The sequence below is a fragment of the Salvelinus fontinalis genome, chromosome 17 (genome assembly GCF_029448725.1).
Source record: "Salvelinus fontinalis isolate EN_2023a chromosome 17, ASM2944872v1, whole genome shotgun sequence".
In the NCBI taxonomy this organism is placed as follows: domain Eukaryota; kingdom Metazoa; phylum Chordata; class Actinopteri; order Salmoniformes; family Salmonidae; genus Salvelinus; species Salvelinus fontinalis.
This window is the reverse complement of record NC_074681.1, coordinates 21,423,404-21,446,104: the sequence shown is the minus strand read 5'-3', so window position 1 is coordinate 21,446,104 and position 22,701 is coordinate 21,423,404. Positions and strand designations below refer to the sequence as shown.

Sequence of the window (22,701 nt, the reverse complement as noted above, 5' to 3'; positions counted from 1 at the left end):
GCAGGTCCGGGACAAGGTAGCACGTCCGGTGAACAGGTCAGTGTTCCCCAGCCGCAGGCAGAACAATTGAAACTGGAGCAGCAGCACGACAAGGTGTACTGGGGGCAGCCAGGAGTCATCAGGCCAGGTAGTCCTGAGGCATGATCCTAGGGCTCAGGTCCTCATTTTTTACGTATGTATGACAGGACCAAATCGGAGAGATAGTTAGGAGCAAGCCCATGTAATGCTTTGTAGTTTAGCAGTAAAACCTTGAAATCAAGCCTAGCCTTAAAAGTAAGCCAATGGAGTAATATGTTACATTTTTTGGGCTCTAGTCATGATTCTAGCAGCTGTGTTTAGCACTAACTTAAGTTTATTTAAGGCTTTATCCGGGTAGCCAGAGAGTAGAGCATTGAAGTAGTCTAAGCTAGAAGTGACAAAAGCATGGATTACCTTTTCTGCATAATTCTTAAACAAAAAGTTTCAGATTTTTGCAATGTTACGAAGATGGAAAAAATCTGTCCTTGAAATATTCTTAATATGTTCGTCAAAAGACAGATCAAGGTCCAGAGTAATGCCGAGGTCCTTGACAGTTTTATTTGAGACGACTGTAAAACCATCAAGATTAATTGTCAGATCCAACAGCAGATCTCTTTGTTTCTTGGGACTTAAAAATAGCATCTCTGTTTTGTCTGACTTTAAAAGTAAAACATTTGCCTTCCTTATGTCTGAAACACAGGCTTTCAGGGTAGGAAATTTTGGGGCTTCACCATGTTTCATCGAAATGTACAGCTGTGTGTCGTCTTCATAGCAGTGAAAGTTGACATTGTGTTTCCGAATGACATCACCAAGAGGTATAATATATGGTGAACACAATAGTGGTCCTAAAACGGAACCTTGAGGACTTGCAATTGATTTGTCAGAGGGCAAACCATCCACAGAGACGAACTGATATCTTTCCGACAGATAAGATCTAAACCAGGCAAGAACTTGTCCATGTAGACCAATTAGAGTTTCTAATCTCTCCAAAAGAATGTGGTGATCGATGGTGTCAAAGCAGCACTAAGGTCTAGGAGCAGGAGGACAGATGCCATTAAAAGGTCATTTACCACCTTCACAAGTGGAGTCTCAGTGCTATGGGGGGGTCAAACCAGACTGAAGCAATTCGTATACATTATTTGTCTTCAGGAAGGCAGTGAGTTTCTGCGCAACAGCTTTTTAATATTTTTTGAGAGGAATTGGAGTGGGAATGGGATTTGATACAGGCTGATAGTTTTTCTCATTTTCTGGGTCCAGGTTAGGCTTTTTCAAGAGGCTTTATTACTGCCAGTTTTATTGAGCTTGGTACACATCCAGTGGATAGGGTGCCATGTATTATGTTCATCATAGAAGGGCCAAGCACAGGAAGTAGCTCTTTCAGTAGTTTAGTTGGAATAGGTCCAGTATGCAGCTTGACGGTTTAGAGGCCATGCCTATATTCATGAATGTGTCAAGAGATATAGGATTTAAAAACTTGAGTGTCTCCATTGATCCTAGGTCCTGGTAGTTCTGTGCAGACTCAGACAACTGAGCTTTGGAGAAATACGCATATTCAAAGTGGAGTCTGTAATTTGCTTTCTAATGATCAAGATATTTTCATTGAAGAAGTTCATGAATGTATCACTGCTGAAGTGAAAGCTATCCTCTCTTTTTGAATGCTGCTTTTTAGTTAGCTTTGCGACAGTATCAAAAATATATTTGGGATTGTTCATTTCTCTTCAATTAGGTTGGAAAAATAGGATAATCGAGCAGCAGTGAGGGCTCTTCGATATTACATGGTACTGTCTTTCCAAGCTAGTCGGAAGACTTCCAGTTTGGTGGAGCGCCATGAAGCTTGCTTCATGGCTCGGTTATTTTCTATATACCAGGGAGCAAATTTCTTGTGACTAATGTTTTTAGTCTTTAAGGGTGCGACTGCATCTAGGGTATTACGCAAGGTTACATTAAGATCCTCAGTTATTTGGTTAACCAATTGTTGCACTCCAACGTCCTTGGGTACATGGAGGGAGCCTGGAAGTGCATCTAGGAATCTTTGGGTTGTCCGAGAATTTATAGCATGTCTTTTGATGATCCTTGGTTGGGGTCTGAGCAGATTATTTGTTGCGATTATTTGTTGCAAACAAAATAAAAGTGTGGTCCGATAGTCCAGGATTCTGAGGAAAAACATTTAGATCGACAATATTTATTTACGGGACAAAACTAGGTCCAGAGTATGACTGTGGCAATGAGTTGTTCTGGAGACATGTTGGACAAAACCCACTGAGTCGATGATGGCTCCGAAAGCCTTTTGGAGTGGGTCTTTGGACTTTTCCACGTGAATATTAAAGTCACCAAAAATTTGAATATTATCTGTCATGACTACAAGGTCTGATAGGAATTCAGGGAACTCAGTAAGGAACGCTGTATACGGACCAGGAGGCCTGTAAACAGAAGCTATAAAAAGGGATTAAGTAGGCTGCATAGATTTTGTGACGTGAAGCTCAATAGATGAAAACGCAGTCATTTTTCTTTTAGTGAATTGAAATTTGCTTTCACAAATGTTAGCAACACCTCCGCCTTTGCAGAATGCTCAGGGAATACGGTCACTAGTATAACCAGGAAGAGATTCCTCATTTAACACAGTAAATTCATCAGGCTTGAGCCATGTTTCAGTCAGGCCAATCACATCAAGATTATGATCAGTGATTAGTTCATTGACTATGACTGCCTTGGAAGTGAGGGATATAACATTAAGTAACCCTATTTTGAGATGTGAGATATCACAATTTCTTTCAATAATGACAGGAATGGAAAGGTCTTAATTCCACTGAGATTGCTATACACCGCCATGTTTTGTTTTCCTCAACCGAGATCGAGGCACAGACACGATCTCAATGGGGATAGCTGAGGTGACTACACTGACTGTGCTAGTGGCAGACTCCACTAAGCTGGAAGTTGTGAAGATGGCGCCGGAGGGGATGGCTGCCATTTTATTGGCTCTTAACTAACCGTGCTATTTTGTTTGTTTTTCCGCATTGTTTGTAACTTATTTTGTACATAATGTTGCTGCTACCATCTCTTATGACCGAAAAGAGATTCTGGACATCAGAACAGCGATTACTCACCTTGAATTGGACAAATAATTTTTCTTTAATTCGTCGGACGGGAAGGATATACTCCAAACACCCGTAAAGTCCCTCATCCCCATCATTTGCTGGAGAAAGAAACTGAGAATTTGCGGAAAGAGATGTGCCTTGTGAGGATCAGTGGCTAATCTGCCTTCGCCACCCGTACTGTTAGCAAATGTTCAATCGATGGAAAATAAATGGGACGAACTGAAAGCACGCAAATCACACCAACGGGACATTAAAAACAGCAATATCTTATATTTCACCGAGTTGTGGCTGAACGACGACATTAATAACATACAGCTGGCGTGTTATACAGTCTATCGGCAGGATAGAACAGCAGCCTCTGGTAAGACACGGGGTGGGGACCTATGCATATTTGTAAACAATAGCTGGTGCACGATATCTAAGGAAGTCTCGAGGTTTTTCTCGCCTGAGGTAGAGTATCTCATGACAAGCTGTAGACCACATTATCTACCTAGAGAGTTTTCATCTGTATTCTTTGTAGCTGTCTACATCTCACCACAGACCGATACTGGCACTAAAACCGCACTCAATGAGCTGTATAGCGCCATAAGCAAACAGGAAAACGCTCAACCAGTGGCGGTGCCCCTAGTGGTCGGGGACTTTAATGCAGCAAAACTTAAATCAGTTGTACCTAATTCCTATCGGCATGTTAAATGGGCAGCCAGAGGGAAAAAAACTCTAGACCACCTTTACTCCACACATATTCATTGACTACAGCTCAGCGTTCAACACCATAGTGCCCTCAAAGATCATCAGTAAGCTAAGGACACTGGGACTAAACACCTCCCTCTGCAACTGGATCCTGGACTTTCTGATGGGCTGATGCCAGGTGGTAAGGGTAGGTAAAAACACGTCCGCCATGCTGATCCTCAACACGGGGGCCCCTCAGGGGTGCGTGCTCAGTCCCCTCCTGTACTCCCTGTTCACTAATGACTGCACGGCCAGGCACAACTCCAACACCATCATTAAGTTTGCCGATGACACAAAAATGGTAGGCCTGATCACCAGCAACGATGAGAAAGCCTATAGGGAGGAGGTCATACACCTGACCGTGTGGTGCAAGGACAACTACCTCTCCCGCAATGTGATCAAGACAAAGGAGATGATTGTGGACTACAGGAAAAGGAGGACCGAACACGCCCCCATTCTCATTGACAGGGCTGTAAGGAAGCAGGTTGAGAGCTTCAAGTTCCTTGGCGTCCACATCCCCATCAAACTAACATGGTCCAAGCACACCAAGACAGTCGTGAAGAGGGCACGACAACACCTATTCAGATCCTCAAAAGGTTTTACAGCTGCACCCTCGAGAGCATCCTGACAGGTTGATCACTGCCTGGTATGGCAACTGCTCGGCCTCCAACCGCAAGGCACTACAGAGTGTAGTGCGTACGGCCCAGTACTTCACTGGGGCCAAGCTTCCTGCCATTGAGGACCTTTATACAAGGCAGTGTCAGAGGAAGGCCCTAAAAATTGTCAAAGACTCCAGCCATCCTAGTCATAGACTGTTCTCTCTGCTACCACACGGCAAGCGGTACCGGAGCACCAAGTCTAGGTTCAAGAGGCTTCTAAACTGCTTCTACCCCCAAGCCATAAGACTCCTGAACATCTAATCAAATGGCTACCCAGACTATTAGCATTACCCTTTCCCCCCCCTTCTATGTTGCTGCTACTCTCTCTTATTATCTATGCATTGTCACTTTAATAACTCTACCTACATGTACTTATTTTTCGGCTGGTGGAGGTCCTGTAGAACCATGTCCAGATAAAGCATCCGGGGTGAAAAAGTTTAACGAAAAAAGTAGAGCGAGGAAAAAACTTAGACGTTGGTAAATGTATTAAAAGTAAAAACCAACAAGTTTGTCTGATAGCCAAGTAGCAATAAACAGCACAACAGCACGGAGACCGGAAGTTGAGGGCGGAGCGATTGATTCGTGATGGAAATAAAAGTCTTGACTCGCCCCCCCTCCTCCGGTCTTGGTCTTGACTCGCCCCCCCCCCCTCCTCCGGTCTTGGTCTTGACTCGCCCCCCCTCCTCCGGTCTTGGTCTCTGACTCGGATTTAAATTGCTCCGGTCTTGGTCTTGAATCGGTCTCACTTTAGGTGGTCTTGAACACAACACTGATGCTCGGGCCATGGATTGGTGAGTGGAAGAGGAACAGCCAACATGGCCAACATGATAGTGAGGCACAGTTGCAGTTGCCATTGTTGCACGTGAGAAAAGTACCACATTCTAATTAGTGCTGGGAATTTCTAATTTCACAATACAATATTATCTTGATAATATTAAAATCAATACTGTGATTTTAATGGGATTTGATGTTCCGAACTTATTGCTCATTATACATGTATATCTGCTGCAGATCGACAAGAGAGCGCATGAGACATTTTATTTTGATCATTAATGGAAATTAAAGAGCTGAAAACAAGTTGGCTCACTTGGAGTCAAAGTATCGATATAATACCGTCCCAAAAAATATTGCGATATGTAACTATCGATTTTTCCCCATCACATATTATTTTATGTGCACAAAAGCAATTAGTATGGCAATTAAGCATCAATTAATTAAACATTCTAAATGGCCAGCTATTACAACCACCAGGGAATGATGATCAATGCTAGTCCATTCTATCAAGTTTAATTCTAATTGTGGATTAACAGAGAGAGAGAGAGAGAGAGAGAGAGAGAGAGAGAGAGAGAGAGAGAGAGAGAGAGAGAGAGAGAGAGAGAGAGAGAGAGAGAGAGAGAGAGAGAGAGAGAGAGAGAGAGAGAGAGAGAGAGAGAGAGAGAGAGAGAGAGAGAGAGAGAGAGAGAGAGAGAGAGAGAGAGAGAGAGAGAGAGAGAGAGGAGCCATGTGTCACTGGAGTGAAGGGCTAAATGGATAATGACATAGGCAGCAGCAGCTACTAACAGACAGAGTCAATGGTTAAAGGACTGTAATTATTGGTGTTAACTAAAAGCTTCTGGATTAAAGACCATAAAGAACGCAGACGTGCTTCAGTCAGACGACTGGGCGAGACACACAGAGACTTCATTAGAGAAACAGCTTCAGTGAGTCATAAGTCTCTGCCACAGGGGGCTGGTGAAGGGAGGATGGCTCATAGTAGTGGCTGGAATGGATGAATAGAATGGCAGCAAACACATAGAAACCATGTTTGACCCGGTACATTTATTCCATTCCAGCCATTACAATGAGCCTGTCCGCCGATTTAAGTGACACCAGCCACCACTGCCCTCTCCCCTCTATTTGTGCATTACTACATAAACAGTCGTGGCCAAAAGTGTTGAGAATGACACAAATATACATTTTCACAAAGTCTGCTGCTTCAGTGTCTTTAGATATTTTTGTCAGATGTTACTATGGAATACTGAAGTATAATAACAAGCATTTCATAAGTGTCAAAGGCTTTTATTGACAATTACATGAAGTTGATGCAAAGAGTCAATATTTGAAGTGTTGACCCTTCTTTTTCAAGACCTCTGCAATCCACCCTGGCATGCTATCAATTAACTTCTGGGCCACATCCTGACTGATGGCAGCCCATTCTTGCATAATCAATGCTTGGAGTTTGTCAGAATTTGTAGGTTTTTGTTTGTCCGCTTGAGGATTAACCACAAGTTCTCAATGGGATTAAGGTCTGGGGAGTTTCCTGGCCATGGACCCAAAATATCGATAAAATACCCTGAGCCACGTAGTTATCACTTTTGCCTTATGGGAAGGTGCTCCATCATGCTGGAAAAGGCATTGTTCATCACCAAACTATTCCTGGATGGTTGGGAGAAGTTTCTCTCGGAGGATGTGTTGGTACCATTCTTTATGAGAAGCCCACTCCCTTGGCTGAGAAGCAACCCCACACATGAATGGTCTCAGGATGCTTTACTGTTGGCATGACACAGGACTGATGGTAGCGCTCACCTTGTCTTCTCCGGACAAGCTTTTTTCCGGATGCCCCAAACAATCGTAAAGGGGATTCATCAGAGAAAATGACTTTACCCCAGTCCTCAGCAGTCCAATCCCTGTACCTTTTGCAGAATATCAGTCTGTCCCAGATGTTTATCCTGGAGAGAAGTGGCTTCTTTGCTGCCCTTTTTGACACCAGGCCATCCTCCAAAAGTCTTCGCCTCACTGTGCATGCAGATGCACTCACACCTGCCTGCTGCCATTCCTGAGCAAGCTCTGTACTGGTGGTGCCCCGATCCCGCAGCTGAATTAACATTAGGAGATGGTCCTGGCGCTTGCTGGACTTCCTTGGGTGCCCTGAAGCCTTCTTCACAACAATTGAACCGCTCTCCTTGAAGTTCTTGATGATCCAATAAATGGTTGATTTAGGTGCAATCTTACTGGCAGCAATATCCTTGCCTGTGAAGCCCTTTTTGTGCAAAGCAATGATGACGGCACATGTTTTCTTGCAGGAACCATGGTTGACAGAGGAAGAAGAATGATTCCAAGCAACACCCTCCTTTAAGCTTCCAGTATGTTATTCGAACTCAATCAGCATGACAGAGTGATCTCCAGCCTTGTCCTCATCAACACTCACACATGTGTTAACGAGAGAATCACTGACATGATGTCAGCTGGTCCTTTTGTGGCAGTTCTGAAATGCAGTGGAAATGTCTTTTTGGGATTAAGTTCATTTGCATGGCAAAGAGGGACTTTGCAATTAATTGCAATTAATCTGATCACTCTTCATAACATTCTGGAGTATATGCAAATTGCCATCATGCAAACTGAGGCAGCAGACTTTGTGAAAATTAATGTTTGTGTCATTTGCAAAACTTTTGGCCACGACTGTACGCTACCTACTCTAGTGGACTAGTATGAACTATTAGGGTGGGCTAAAGTAGATTTAGTGTTTTAGAGCTCATTTTCAGCTCTAAGTAATTAACTGTGATCAGATCCCAAACAGTTACTGAGTGGAAACAGTCGTTAGAGCTCAGTGAATGGATTAGACATACTAAGGCATTTTTTTCTCACTTTTGTCTGAGAGAGATGAGAGACAAAGGAAGGAAGGGATCATCCCCAGTCCAATGATCTGCTCTGGGTTTGCTGTTCCTGAATGAACACCACGGGGTCTATCGTAGCCAACATATGGAGAAAGAGGCTTTTCCAGAAACATTAATGCAGGGGAGCAGACACCTCTCTAGATTCCCTTCCTGTCTTTGTATTTATATTTATCATATACATCAGTGGAGGCTGCTGAGGGGAGGACGTCTCATAATAATATCTGGAGTGGAGTCAAACATATGGTTTCCATGTGGTTGATACCATTCCATTGTCTCCATTCCAGCCATTACTCTGAGCCGTCCTCCCCTCAGCATCCTCCACTGATGTATATGATAAATATAAATACATGGCCAACCAAATGAATCGCATACAGAGAAAGGTTCCTCCGTTGCATGTGGAACTCAGTAGTCCCATGTTATGGTAATGACTTCTCTCTGCCCTTATCTGCTGTTGTGCAGCTCTTCATGGAATGCACGCCAAACCCATAGACCTATTCATCAGAGGAGCTGTTTCCCTTCCAGTACAGGCTTTATGAGAAAAGACCAAACGTGCCCAGACTCCAACACTACAGACCCCCCATCATCATCATGGCAGAGGTAGAGACAATTAAAACAGGATGCCACTGTTCCTCTGGTGCTGGGAATGAATGTGCCGAGGAAAGACAATGTCTGTTCAGAGATTTAAGACTTATATTTCAGTGTTGTGTTCTCCTCTCAGTGGTATTGATGGATGAAGAGCGATGAGGCGTGGAGTGGTGGCGTGGGGGGGGGGGGGGAGACAGAGAGAGAGAGAGAGAGATGTTCTGTCTGTCAGTCTTTCTGTGGCTGGTCACTGTACATTTAGATAAGCTAGTGCAAACAGAGCCTGCGGCTGCAGACAGGGCTTGATATCTGCTGATATTTGCTCAGTTTATCGCTCTGCAGTTAGACGTGTCGATCGTCTCTCATTGGGTGTCTCTAAGTACTCTGTTAACAACAGAAGTAAAATCTTGCATAATTTGGTCAGCTGCATGATTAATTGATGGATTCATACTTACAGCATTAGAACTTGAGAGTTCCAGCAACTCTCCCCCCTCACAAAGGGAAACTCTCAACCATAGCCCCCCCCATGCCGATTCGCGTGGGCACACGCACAATGCACTCGAGGCAAAGCAGTTGAAGCACAGCTTCCTAATAACCAAAACATCCAAATAACCACGTCCAAATAACCAGTGACAAAACCCCCAGAAACGTCTGCTTAATGTCACGCATCCCCTTCAGTCCTGACAGATTCTCTCGGTCTATACGCAGAATCTGGCTACGGGAGATTACTACGTGCCTATCAGGGCCAAGCAGAGCTCTGGCTTCCCATTTTGTTCTGAGAAAGGGAACATTTATGAGAATGTGCTGGTGCAAAGCAAACATAGGCTACTATCTCTGTGTTCTGTCTTCTTGTGTTTGCCTGTGTTTGCTATGACCGAGTTCTGTTCCAGTGAGGTCGACTGTACTGATCGGGTATAGCTCATGGTCTGGACATACTACTTGTGTACAGTGAGCCAGCAGAGTGTCTGAAAGAAAGGAAACCAAACAAACATCAGGACACAGCTTATAAGGATTCAAGGAGATCCGACGTCATCCATGACATCCTGTTCTCCTCTACCTCCTGCTGTACCTCCAAGCCAGGCTCTGAAAACATGAGCCCCTAGCCTTGTATCGATGAATGGGTTTCAGAGCCTGGCTTGGAAGGAAACAGCTTGGTTAAAAGCAATATGTGGGAAGATATATACGCTCCCCGAGTCTCACAGGGTGAGCTATAGCATCACTTTCATAGGTGAACCACCTGTACATGTAAGGGTTTGAGCCTGTATCCTCCGGTGCGAATAACCACTCAGAGGATAGACTGCCTCGCTCTCCTCTTCTCTCAATCTCTGTATCCCTCTCTCCCTCTCTCCCTCTCTCTCTCTCTCTCTCTCTCTCTCTCTCTCTCTCTCTCTCTCTCTCTCTCTCTCTCTCTCTCTCTCTCTCTCTCTCTCTCTCTCTCTCTCTCTTCTCTCTCTCTCTCTCTCTCTCTTTCTCTCTCTCTCTTTCTCTCTCTCTCTTTTTCTCTCCCTCTCTCTTTGTCTCTCTCTCTCTTTCTCTCTCTCTCTCTCTCTCTCTCTCTCTCTCTCTACTCTCTCTCTCATCCACCTAGGTTATTTTCGAGCCAAAGTGCTCATCGTTCATTCATTATTCACTCTCTATCCCTCTACTGTTTCTGTTTTCTCTTCCATCATTTAGCCACAGCCCCCTCGGTGTGGCCAACGGTTATTTAACACATCTCTATTCCTTTTATTGCCTAAGTAAAACTCTCCCTCCTTCCACTGTAACCATTTTACAGAGTAAATCCTAGATATGGACCAGGCGGTGCCCAGGGCACTGTATGTTGTTTCAGCGTAGTATATGTGATGTGGTACTGTACATGGCCAATATACCATGAGTGTACCTGTAGCTGTCTAGAACCAAGAGGAGAAACACAATTCTATTCTCCTCCATTTAACCCTGCACCACTGAATGCGGTCTGGAGGGGAGAGTAGGACAAAGTGGAAGATGTTGACTGCAGCCTCTAGCTGGAACCTTGCCTTGCGCTGCTCTTCTCTGCCGTGTGTCATGTCGTGGGCGGTAGAGGAGGGGGTGGAATGTAAGACATCTTTGGAGACCTTGACTATGTGCTGTACAGTACACCAGAAGAGGTTGGTGGGAGGAGCTGTAGGAACGCCGTCCTCCTATAGCTGCTCCCACAGCCTCCTCTGCAGTACATTGTGATTGGTGGAACTGCTTGTCAGTGTGGAAGAAGGTGTTTTTGACATCAGATGCTTCCTGGATAGGGGCTATGTTCCAACACTATCAGATGGTCCCAATTAGCTCCCTAGCCCTTCCCCTTGGCCATAAGCATTTGGTGTTTTGGGAAAGGGAAAGGGAAAGGGCGATGCCTAGTCAGTTGGACAACTGAATGCATTCAACTGAAATGTGTCTTCCTCATTTAACCCAACCCCTCTGAAGTGTTTCCTTCCGCTAACAGACAGATGGAAGGATTGTAGAGGTCTCTATCAGTGTCTGCTCACCTGCCAACTAAATTCATCTTCAGCTTTCAACAAGGAGAGCAGACAAGGAAAGGAAGCTATCCAAAAGTATTAGGACTTGGCTAGGCTATTTGGACTTGCCATTTCATTGCTTCCGTCCTGGACATTTTCTGTTGACTAGACAGCTCTCACTGCAAGAAATTGCTGAGATTGTACCAAAAACAAACAGCAATATTTCATTACATTACATTACATTACTACAAAATGAGTTTGTAATACTGCTCCTATGCACCTATAAATTATCGGTGCCATAAAATGGACGTCATTAAAAAAAAATCTGCTGCAAGGTTTTGGGGGATCTTTTGCACAGAGAATACCACCCTTTGTGTGTGTCTGTGTGTGTGTGTGTGAATTCATATTACGATTTGTGAAAGGGCATATTTAATGACCTCTCATTAAAGTCTCTCTCGGTGGAAATCAGCTCAGAACCTCCTCCACCTCTCACTGATTAGGCCTCACAGGATTCCCCCAATCTCTCCCTCTCGCTCTCTCTCTCTCTCCTTCTCTCCCTGTCTTTCTCCTCCTCCCTCTCCCTCTTGCTTTCTCTCTCCCCCTCTGTCTCTCACCCTCCCTAATTCTTGTTCTCGCCATCTAACTCTCTCCTCTTTATCTCCCCTGAGTCCTCATTTAAACAACTTCCTCTCCTTGTCTCCTTTGTCCCTAATGCTTTCGGCCTTGTTCCGTCCTCTCTATCTCTCTACATCTCTCCACCCTCCTCTCTATCTCCCTACCATCCTCTCTATCTCTCTACATCTCTCCACCCTCCTCTATCTCTCCACCCTCCTTTCTATCTCTCTACATCTCTCCACAGACCCTCTCTCTCTCTATCTCCCTACCATCCTCTCTATCTCTCTACCCTCCTCTCTCGCTACCCTCCTCTCTTTTGCTATCTCTCTACCCTCCTCTCTATCTTTCTCTCTATATATCTCTCTCTCTCTATCTCTCTACCCTCCTTTCTCTGTCTCTACCCTAATGTCTCTCACTCTACCCTCCTCTCTCTCTCTACATATCTCCACCCTCCTCTCTATCTCCCTACCATCCTCTCTATCTCTCTACCCTCCTCTTTATCTCTCTACCCTCTTCTCTCTCTCTCTACCCTCCTCTGTCCATCTCTCTACCCTCCTCTCTATCTGTCTATCCTTCTCTCTCTCTACCCTCCTCTCTCTATCTCTCTACCCTCTTCTCTCTCTATCTCTCTACCCTTCTCTCTCTCTACCCTCCTCTCTATCTCTCTACCCTCATCTCTCTATCTCATTACCCTCCACTCTCTATATCTCTACCCTCCTCTCTCTATCTCTCTACCCTCCTATCTATCTCTCTACCCTCCTCCTTCTATCTCTCTACCCTCCTCTCTCTATCTCTCTACCCTCTTCTCTCTCTATCTCTCTACCCTCCTCTCTCTATCTCTCTACCCTCCTCTCTCTATCTCTCTACCCTATTCTCTCTCTAACTCTCTACCCCCCTCTTTATCTCGCTACCCTCCTCTCTATATCTCTACCCTCCTCTCTCTATCTCTCTACCCTCCTCTCTATCTCTCTACCCTCCTCCTTCTATCTCTCTACCCTCAAAGCAAGTGAGGTAGATAATATACAAAAGTGAAATAGACAATAAAAACAATCTATCTCCCTCTACTCTCCTCTCTCTATCTCTCTACCCTCCTCTCTCTATCTCTCTACCCTCCTCTCTCTATCTCTCTACCCTCCTCTCTCTATCTCTCTACCCTCCTCTCTCTATCTCTCTACCCTTCTCTCTCTATCTACCCTCCTCTCTATCTCTCTACCCTCCTCTTTCTGTCTCCCTCTACCCTCCACTCTCTATCTCTCTACCCTCCTCTCTCTATCTCTCTACCCTTCTCTGTCTGTCTCTCTACCCTCCTCTTTCTATCTCCCTCTACCCTCCACTCTCTATATCTCTACCCTTCTCTGTCTATCTCTCTACCCCCCTCTTTATCTCTCTCTCTATCTCTCTACCCTCCTCTCTATCTCTCTACCCTCCTCTTTCTATCTCCCTCTACCCTCCACTCTCTATCTCTCTACCCTCCTCTCTCTATCTCTCTACCCTCCACTCTCTATCTCTCTACCCTCCTCTCTATCTCTCTACCCTCCTCTTTCTATCTCCCTCTACCCTCCACTCTCTATCTCTCTACCCTCCTCTCTATCTCTCTACCCTTCTCTGTCTGTCTCTCTACCCTCCACTCTCTATCTCTCTACCCTCCTCTCTCTATCTCTCTACCCTTCTCTGTCTATCTCTCTACCCCCCTCTTTATCTCTCTCTCTATCTCTCTACCCTCCTCTCTATCTCTCTACCCTCCTCTTTCTATCTCCCTCTACCCTCCACTCTCTATCTCTCTACCCTCCTCTCTCTATCTCTCTACCCTCCACTCTCTATCTCTCTACCCTCCTCTCTATCTCTCTACCCTCCTCTTTCTATCTCCCTCTACCCTCCACTCTCTATCTCTCTACCCTCCACTCTCTATCTCTCTACCCTCCTCTCTCTATCTCTCTACCCTTCTCTCTCTATCTCTATACCCTCCTCTCTATCTCTCTACCCTCCTCTTTCTATCTCCCTCTACCCTCCACTCTCTATCTCTCTACCCTCCTCTTTCTATCTCCCTCTACCCTCCTCTCTCTATCTCTCTACCCTTCTCTCTCTATCTCTCTACCCTCCTCTCTCTATCTCTCTACCCTCCTCTCTCTATCTCTCTACCCTTCTCTGTCTATCTCTCTACCCTCCTCTTTCTATCTCCCTCTACCCTCCTCTCTATCTCTCTACCCTCCTCTTTCTATCTCCCTCTACCCTCCTCTCTCTATCTCTCTACCCTTCTCTCTCTATCTCTCTACCCTCCTCTCTCTATCTCTCTACCCTCCTCTCTCTATCTCTCTACCCTTCTCTGTCTATCTCTCTACCCCCCTCTTTATCTCTCTACCCTCTTCTCAATTCAATTTCAATTCAATTGACTTTATTGACATGGCAAGTTCATTATTACTTACATTGTCAAAGTATACATATCGAAAAATAAAATATATATGTATATATATACAAAATATATATATATTTATATATAGATAAATGGTGGGACCAACAGTAATAATACTAGTAGTAGTGGACATGGGATCACCATTAACAACAACTACAACATCAATATTAATCAGAACAATACATTAAATCAATGGTAGTAGAACCGTGTCAACATGACTTGAGAAGACATATGACCTGGTATGAAAGACAAAACAAAACTAAGCTAAATGGGATTTTTCACTGTCTCTACCCTCCTCTGTCTATCTCTCTACCCTCCTCTCTCTCTCTCTACCCTCCTCTCTCTATCTCTCTACCCTCCTCTCTCTATCTCTCTACCCTTCTCTCTCTCTCTACCCTCCTCTCTATCTCTCCACCCTCCTCTCTCTATCTCTCCACCCTCCTCTCTCTATCTCTCCACCCTCCTCTCTCTATCTCTCTACCCTCCTCTCTCTATCTCTCTACCCTCTTCTCTCTCTATCTCTCTACCCTCCTCACTATCTCCCTCTACCCTCCTCTCTCTATCTCTCTACCCTCTTCTCTCTCTATCTCTCTACCCTCCTCTCACTATCTCCCTCTCCCCTCCTCTCTCTATCTCTCTACTCTCCTCTCTCTATCTCTACCCTCTTCTCTCTCTTTCTCTCTACCCTCCTCTCTAACTCTCTACCCCCTCTCTATCTCTCTACCCTCCTCTCTCTATCTCCCTCTACCCTCCTCTCTCTATCTCTCTACTCAATTCAATTCAATTCAAGGGGCTTTATTGGCATGGGAAACATGTGTTAACATTGCCAAAGCAAGTGAGGTAGACAATACACAAAAGTGAAACAAACAATACAAATTAACAGTAAACATTACACATACAGAAGTTTATCTCGCTACCTCGCTACTCTCCTCTCTCTATCTCTCTACCCTCTTCTCTCTCTATCTCTCTACTCTCCTCTCTCTATCTCTCTACTCTCCTCTCTCTATCTCTCTACTCTCCTCTCTCTATCGCTCTACCCTCCTCTCTTTATCTCTCTACCCTCCTTTCTCTATCTCTCTACCCTCCTCTCTCTATCTCTCTACTCTCCTCTCTCTATCGCTCTACCCTCCTCTCTTTATCTCTCTACCCTCCTTTCTCTATCTCTCTACCCTCCTCTCTCTATCTCTCTACCCTCTTCTCTCTCTATCTCTCTACTCTCCTCTCTCTATCTCTCTACCCTCCTCTCTCTATCTCTCTACCCTCCTTTCTCTATCTCTCTACCCTCCTCTCTCTATCTCTCTACCCTCCTTTCTATCTTCCTCTATCCTCTTCTCTCTATCTCTCTACTCTCCCCTCAGTCTATCACTTCTTCTCAGTTTTTGTCTCTTACTTTGAGTCACCAACTCAAAAACTTTCCTCTTTTTGTTTCTTCTCCTCTCCTCCCCAAATGTTTTTTCTTCTGTCTTTCATACATATTTAAATTCATTTTCTCTTTCATTTTTCTCTTTGCAGAATGACACATGGTCTGAGCTGTATTCATTTGCAGTGTTCAAGGCGATGAGCCACATGTTGTGTATCGGCTATGGTCGGCAGGCCCCGGAGAGCCTGTCTGATATCTGGCTCACCATGCTCAGCATGATCGTAGGGGCCACCTGCTACGCTGTGTTCATAGGCCATGCCACCGCACTCATCCAGTCCCTGGACTCGTCCCGACGACAGTACCAGGAGAAGGTAAAAATACTTTATCCCTTTATTTTCTCTGTCTCTCCCTCTGTCTTCATCCTTCTCTCTCTCTCTCTCTCTCCCTCTTTCCTGCAACAACCCAACCAGGGCCATGCACAGACCTTTCAGGGGGCATGTGCTCAAAATAAAAAACGTTTTTTTGAACATAGGCCTATTTATTTCTGCAACAACGCACTCAATCATCATCACAACTGGTAAGCAAGCTAGTTACAGTGCCTCCTAAAGACAGTGACATCTGGAACAGAGGGTAGGCTATCAGCTGATCGTTGATGATTCATGTAAATCTGCTGATTAGCTAGCTTAACTTCTTTTACTGGTTGTGATTTACCTGGTTGTGATTTACTTGGTTGTGATTTACCTGGTTGTGATTTACCTGGTTGTGATTTACCTGGTTGTGATTTACCTGGTTGTGATTTACCTGGTTGTGATTTACCTGGTTGTGATTTACCTCTCTATGCCGTTCTGCGTCTCTCTGATGCGAGTATCAGCCATCTAGACTCAATATTGATGATGATGTAGACTAAATCAAGTGTTATCAAGTGTTAAAAATGACGTGGCAGTACCAGGCACATGCACAGACAGGGCTCTACCTGTGCAGAGAAAATGCCTCTTCCAGTCTCTAAAGTTCCTTTAGGTTGGTGGTATAATTTCCACAATTTTAGTGTTTGTATTTTTGGTACATTTTCTTCTGAACCTACATCCCCACCATTTTTGATTTTGCTTGATGAGAATATTGAGTCAAAAGTGTTAACAAGAGGGAAACATTTTCATTTTTTAGACTGTTTTGCTTCATGATTTGTCAACTCACATACAATAATGTATCTGTCGTTCATGTCGGAGGAGGTTCTTGTGTGTGTCTTGACCAATCAGATTCACAGAAATCACAGGTTGTGCGGGCCGGCACAAGGCAAGTCATCTAGCAAAGCACAAAGAACGCTCTCCACTTTCCTCCGGTATTTATTTAGCAAGTGTGATAACACCTCACTCCCAACAGACACAAACAGAAACGTTACAGCAGCCCTCACCTTAACGTTATCAATCTGACATGCTGTATGGGATGAGAATTAGATGATTTTTCAGACGGATCAACTGTAGGCTACGGATAACAACCACAACTTCATACGCTACAGCCAGGGCGCCCTGTCATCTCTGGGGAGGGTAAACAAAGTCATCTTGTTCATCTTATGCATTTATAACCCATTTATTTGTGTAAATGACTATAAATACATAAATATATTTTCTGAAAATGTGAATATGTGAATATGATCAAATTTGGTTACGTTGGCTAGGCTACCTTGACCTTTTCAATCCAAAATTATTAGCCTACCTGAAATTAACAACACAACGCTAGTGATGACAGACTGTGAGTTACTCTTTTAAATATAGTTGCATTGGCCTACACGATACAAACCTGCATAGAGCAAGCTCAGCCCTTTGAATTCTATTGTACAGGTGTTGTCTGTGTAAACACCCCCCCCCCCCCACACACGTTAGTCGAATTTTAAAATATATCATATATTATATGAACAAGGTTGCTGCCCTAGGCCCAGGAGTTTTTCCAGGAGTTATTTTTTAAACCATGTGACCTGATTAGAAAAACTCTGGTCCCATCATAGCCCATACAAAGCCTTTTTCCAACTGATTAATTACTGTCATACCCGATATGGTCTGGATTTATACCTGGTTAGGTTACCAAATCAGGAAAAACTCTGTCCCCCAGGGAAAGAAAATGGACCCACAACTCTGGGCCCTGTGGTGCCACCTCTGGATCCCTGCTACATGACTATAGAGTCATTTTGACACATGAAATTACTATTAAATGACATGATTATAAAATTATATTATGAAGTTATAATATCTCCACCCTGACACATCTCCACCCTGACACATCTCCACTCTGACACATCTCCACCCTGACACATCTCCACTCTGACACATCTCCACTCTGACACATCTCCACCCTGACACATCTCCACTCTGACACATCTCCACTCTGACACATCTCCACCCTGACACATCTCCACCCTGACACATCTCCACTCTGACACATCTCCACCCTGACACATCTCCACTCTGACACATCTCCACCCTGACACATCTCCACCCTGACACATCTCCACTCTGACACATCTCCACTCTGACACATCTCCACCCTGACACATCTCCACCCTGACACATCTCCACCCTGACACATCTCCACCCTGACACATCTCCACTCTGACACATCTCCACTCTGACACATCTCCACCCTGACACATCTCCACCCTGACACATCTCCACCCTGACACATCTCCACTCTGACACATCTCCACTCTGACACATCTCCACCCTGACACATCTCCACTCTGACACATCTCCACCCTGACACATCTCCACTCTGACACATCTCCACTCTGACACATCTCCACCCTGACACATCTCCACCCTGACACATCTCCACCCTGACACATTTCCACCCTGACACATCTCCACCCTGACACATCTCCACTCTGACACATCTCAACCCTGACACATCTCCACTCTGACACATCTCCACTCTGACACATCTCCACCCTGACACATCACAACCCTGACACATCTCCACCCTGACACATCACAACCCTGACACATCTCCACCCTGAAACATCACAACCCTGACACATCTCCACCCTGAAACATCACAACCCTGACACATCTCCACCCTGACACATCTCCACCCTGACACATCTCCACCCTGACACATCTCCACCCTGACACATCTCCACCCTGACACATCTCCACCCTGACACATCTCCACCCTGACAACCGTGTCTGTCCTCTGTTGTGTTTGATGTATTTTGCTCCCCAGATGAGTGGCAGTTTTAAATGGGCTGCTTCCAGAATGTGACGGCAAAGCGTTTTAATGATGATACCGATTACTGCAGTGATACAACAACAATCAGTTGTGTTCTTACTATGGTAATGATCATGTTGCCTGAACGGTGCAGTGAAATTATAGCTTCATTTCTTGCGTATTAGTAGTACTACTAAATGAATTAATGAATTAACTACCATTATTCCTTTACTGCTAGGCTATTCTTTCCCGTCATATTACTTCCGCTATTCATAATAATTCACAAATGATAGGCTATGTAACAATGACATCGTAAAATGTAGTGATTTATAAGTAAAGTAAGAAATACTTTATTTTATAATTGAACCACTAGGCATCATTGGGTTGTACCTAGTCGGTAGTAAGGTGGCCTACAAACTGATCTTTGACATAGGTACCAGATAGTACCTGTTGTATGGTAGTATAACACCATATAGTTTCTCTGTAGATCCCAGGAAAATACCTGCAGAGCCCAGCCAGCAAGCTGTAGTCTAGTGTTAATGAGTAGTGTTGCAGTAGTGTCGCCTGGTGTTAGCAGCAGCGTTAGCAACACAAGCCCTGGCTCCTGTCTCCAAGCAGAGTCTCTGTGGTTGTCGAGCTGCGGGAGTGTTCCTACCTCTCAGCAGCCAATCGGAGTGAGCGGGTGTGTTCAACCAGGTAGAGCCGCGTTGCCGCGGGCTGGGGGTAGCAGGGGGGTTAAGGGAGGGAGGCAGATGTGGAAGAGGAGGGAAAGGTGGAGTGGGAGATATGACGTCCCTCTGGGCAGCAGCAGAATTGATGAGGCAGCAGACCTGCTGCCAATGTCATCCTGAAGGTGATGTCCCCACCATGGCCCCCTCTCTCCCTTTCCCTGCCTCTCCCACTCAATCTCTCTCTCACACACACACGTTGTTGCTCTCATCCCACTCTTTCTGTGCTTCCCTTCCAGCTCTATCTTCTTCTCGGTCTCTCTCTTTCTGTCTGTCTACCTCTCTCTACCTTTTCTCTCTCTCTCTCTCTCTCTCTCTCTCTCTCTCTCTCTCTCTCTCTCTCTCACTCTCACTCTCACTCTCGCTCTCGCTCTCTCTCTCGCTCTCTCCCTCTCTCTCTCTCTCTCTCCCTCTCTCTCTCTCCCTTTCTCTCTCTCTCTCTCCCTCCCTGTCCTCTCTCTCTCCATGTCCTTCTCTCGCTCTCTCTCTGACCATTACTATCCCCCCCTATCTCTCTCTTCCTGTCCTTCTCTTTCTCCCTGTCCTTATTTCTCTCTCTCTTTCTCTCTCTCTCTCTCTCTCTCTTTCTCTCTCTCTCTTATCCCTGTCTTTCTCTCTCTCTCTCTCTCTCTCTCTCTTTCCCCTTGTCTCTCTCCTTCCCTCTCTCTGGTGGCTGTGTCCTTGAGAGGTGCAGTGCTAACTGGCCGCTACGGGGAACCAAGCAAGGGGGAGGGGAGGAGGGAAAGAGGAGGAGACTTATGATGACCAGACTTAGATGGTCTGAAGTCTCTTGCCTCTAATACATACCTTTTCAATGCGATTTTGGGCCATAGTCAGAGATGTCAGGACAATAATAGTCATTTTTGTCTGGGAATATCCTCTGTTACGGCATTGCTACTTTTCATTTCATTTCAAGGTCTTTCCTATGAGGAGCGAAATGTAATTACCTAGTTGTAAATCATATTGGATCACATTTTGTTACCAATCCAACTCGTTGTATTTCACCTCTATTAGATCTGCAATGAGATGGTTCTCCATTACCTTTCATCCTTCTTCTCGTGCCCCGGGCAACGGGTGCTAAAAGCTCTCTGTGTGATACATGGTGTGTCTCATCGGTGAGGAATGGTATCTCCCAGGGGGAGATGAACACCCTGCCAGGTAGCTGGTTTTACAGCAGACAGTGACTGGTTTTACAGCACACAGTGACTGGTTTTGCAACAGACAGTGACTGGTTTTACAGCAGAGAGTGGCTGATTTTACAACAGAGAGTGACTGGTTTTACAGCAGAGAGTGGGTGAATTTACAACAGAGAGTGACTGGTTTTACAGCAGAGAGTGGCTGATTTTACAACAGAGAGTGACTGGTTTCACAGCAGAGAGTGACTGGTTTTACAGCAGAGAGTGACTGGTTTTACAGCAGAGAGTGACTGGTTTTACAGCAGAGAGTGACTGGTTTTACAGCAGAGAGTGACTGGTTTTACAGCAGACAGTGACTGGTTTTACAGCAGAGAGTGGCTGATTTTACAACAGAGAGTGACTGGTTTTACAGCAGAGAGTGGGTGAATTTACAACAGAGAGTGACTGGTTTTACAGCAGAGAGTGGCTGATTTTACAACAGAGAGTGACTGGTTTCACAGCAGAGAGTGGCTGATTTTACAAAAGAGAGTGACTGGTTTTACAGCAGAGAGTGACTGGTTTTACAGCAGAGAGTGGCTGATTTTACAACAGAGAGTGACTGGTTTTACAACAGAGAGTGACTGGTTTTACAGCAGACAGTGCCTGGTTTTACAGCAGAGAGTGGCTGGTTTAACAACAGAGAGTGGCTGATTTTACAACAGAGAGTGACTGGTTTAACAACAGAGAGTGGCTGATTTTACAACAGAGAGTGACTGGTTTTACAACAGAGAGTGACTGGTTTTACAGCAGAGAGTGGCTGATTTTACAACAGAGAGTGACTGGTTTTACAACAGAGTGGCTGATTTTACAACAGAGAGTGGCTGGTTTTACAACAGAGAGTGACTGGTTTTACAACAGAGTGGCTGATTTTACAACAGAGAGTGGCTGGTTTTACAACAGAGAGTGACTGGTTTTACAACAGAGAGTGACTGGTTTTACAACAGAGTGGCTGATTTTACAACAGAGAGTGGCTGGTTTTACAACAGAGAGTGACTGGTTTTACAACAGAGAGTGACTGGTTTTACAAATGCAATCTTATCAGAATATTGGTGTTCTAGAACATCTTGAACAGGTGAACGGAATCTTTTTGTCCTACCTTGAATCAAATGAAGGAGGATTAGGCATCCATGTCAAAGTGCACTTGGAGCGTAATGGAACTCTTCCCACTGAATGGAACTGAAAGAGTTGACATAGTTTGTCTCTCATTTGTATTTCCTGGTCTCTTTAATAACTCTCTGTCTAATCCATTTTACCACTCCACCATGCATTGCAGAGAGGCCAGGTCAGTACATTTCAATAGAAACTTTCTACTGCTCATGATCTGCTGTCAGATTTCCGACGACTCTGCTCTGCTAGGGATTATGGTTTCTGAGCTGAGGATCACCGTGTGTTTATTAAAACACCCAGAAAAGGAACTGTCAGTCCAGTGAAGCTGCTCTCGGCTGGAGGAATTCTCTATGCCTCCAAATATTACTGAGAGTCGTTTAAACCTTCTGCCCCTGATGAGAGTGGAGTCAGTCTGTCTCTGTGGGTTCACACTGTAGCACAGGGGGATGGCCACTAGCCAGTCTTGGTCCTGGACAGATGAAGTGGGTGCAGGCCCAGCATTGAAACACCTAATCCAATGAATCAGCCTCGAGTCTCTGGATTAATCAGGTGTGTTAGTGCAGGATTGGTCACCCTAAAGGCTGGACAGTATAGTAGCTTAGTACTCAGCAGAGGTCTTTGACAGCCCAAGCTGCGCTGCCTGAAGCATGTAAGAGGATGGAGGATTGTTTACATGTCAGCCACAGAAGTGATCTCCCACAAAAAATGACTATAGTATACTATGGTATAAATACTATAATATTCACTGCAGTGTTTTTGCATACCTTGCTGTTAAGTTTTTACTGTAGTATACTGTAGTATTTACAGTTAATTGTAGTATAAATTATGTATTAAAAGAAAACTGTAGTATATACCATAGTAATTTATGTAATATCTTTGATGACTGTAGTATACTGTAGTATTTACA

At 44.8% G+C, this 22,701-nt stretch overlaps 1 protein-coding gene across 2 annotated transcripts in view; it reads left to right on the top strand.

Annotated features, from left to right (window-relative positions):
* LOC129813961 (potassium/sodium hyperpolarization-activated cyclic nucleotide-gated channel 2-like) overlaps window positions 1-22,701 on the top strand; it is a 65,996-nt gene that overhangs the window by 27,048 nt on the left and 16,247 nt on the right. For both annotated transcript variants that reach the window (XM_055866635.1, XM_055866636.1), the window contains one exon: window positions 15,742-15,960. In XM_055866635.1, the coding sequence (XP_055722610.1) occupies window positions 15,742-15,960 (219 nt within the window). The remainder of the gene's footprint in view (window positions 1-15,741; window positions 15,961-22,701) is intronic.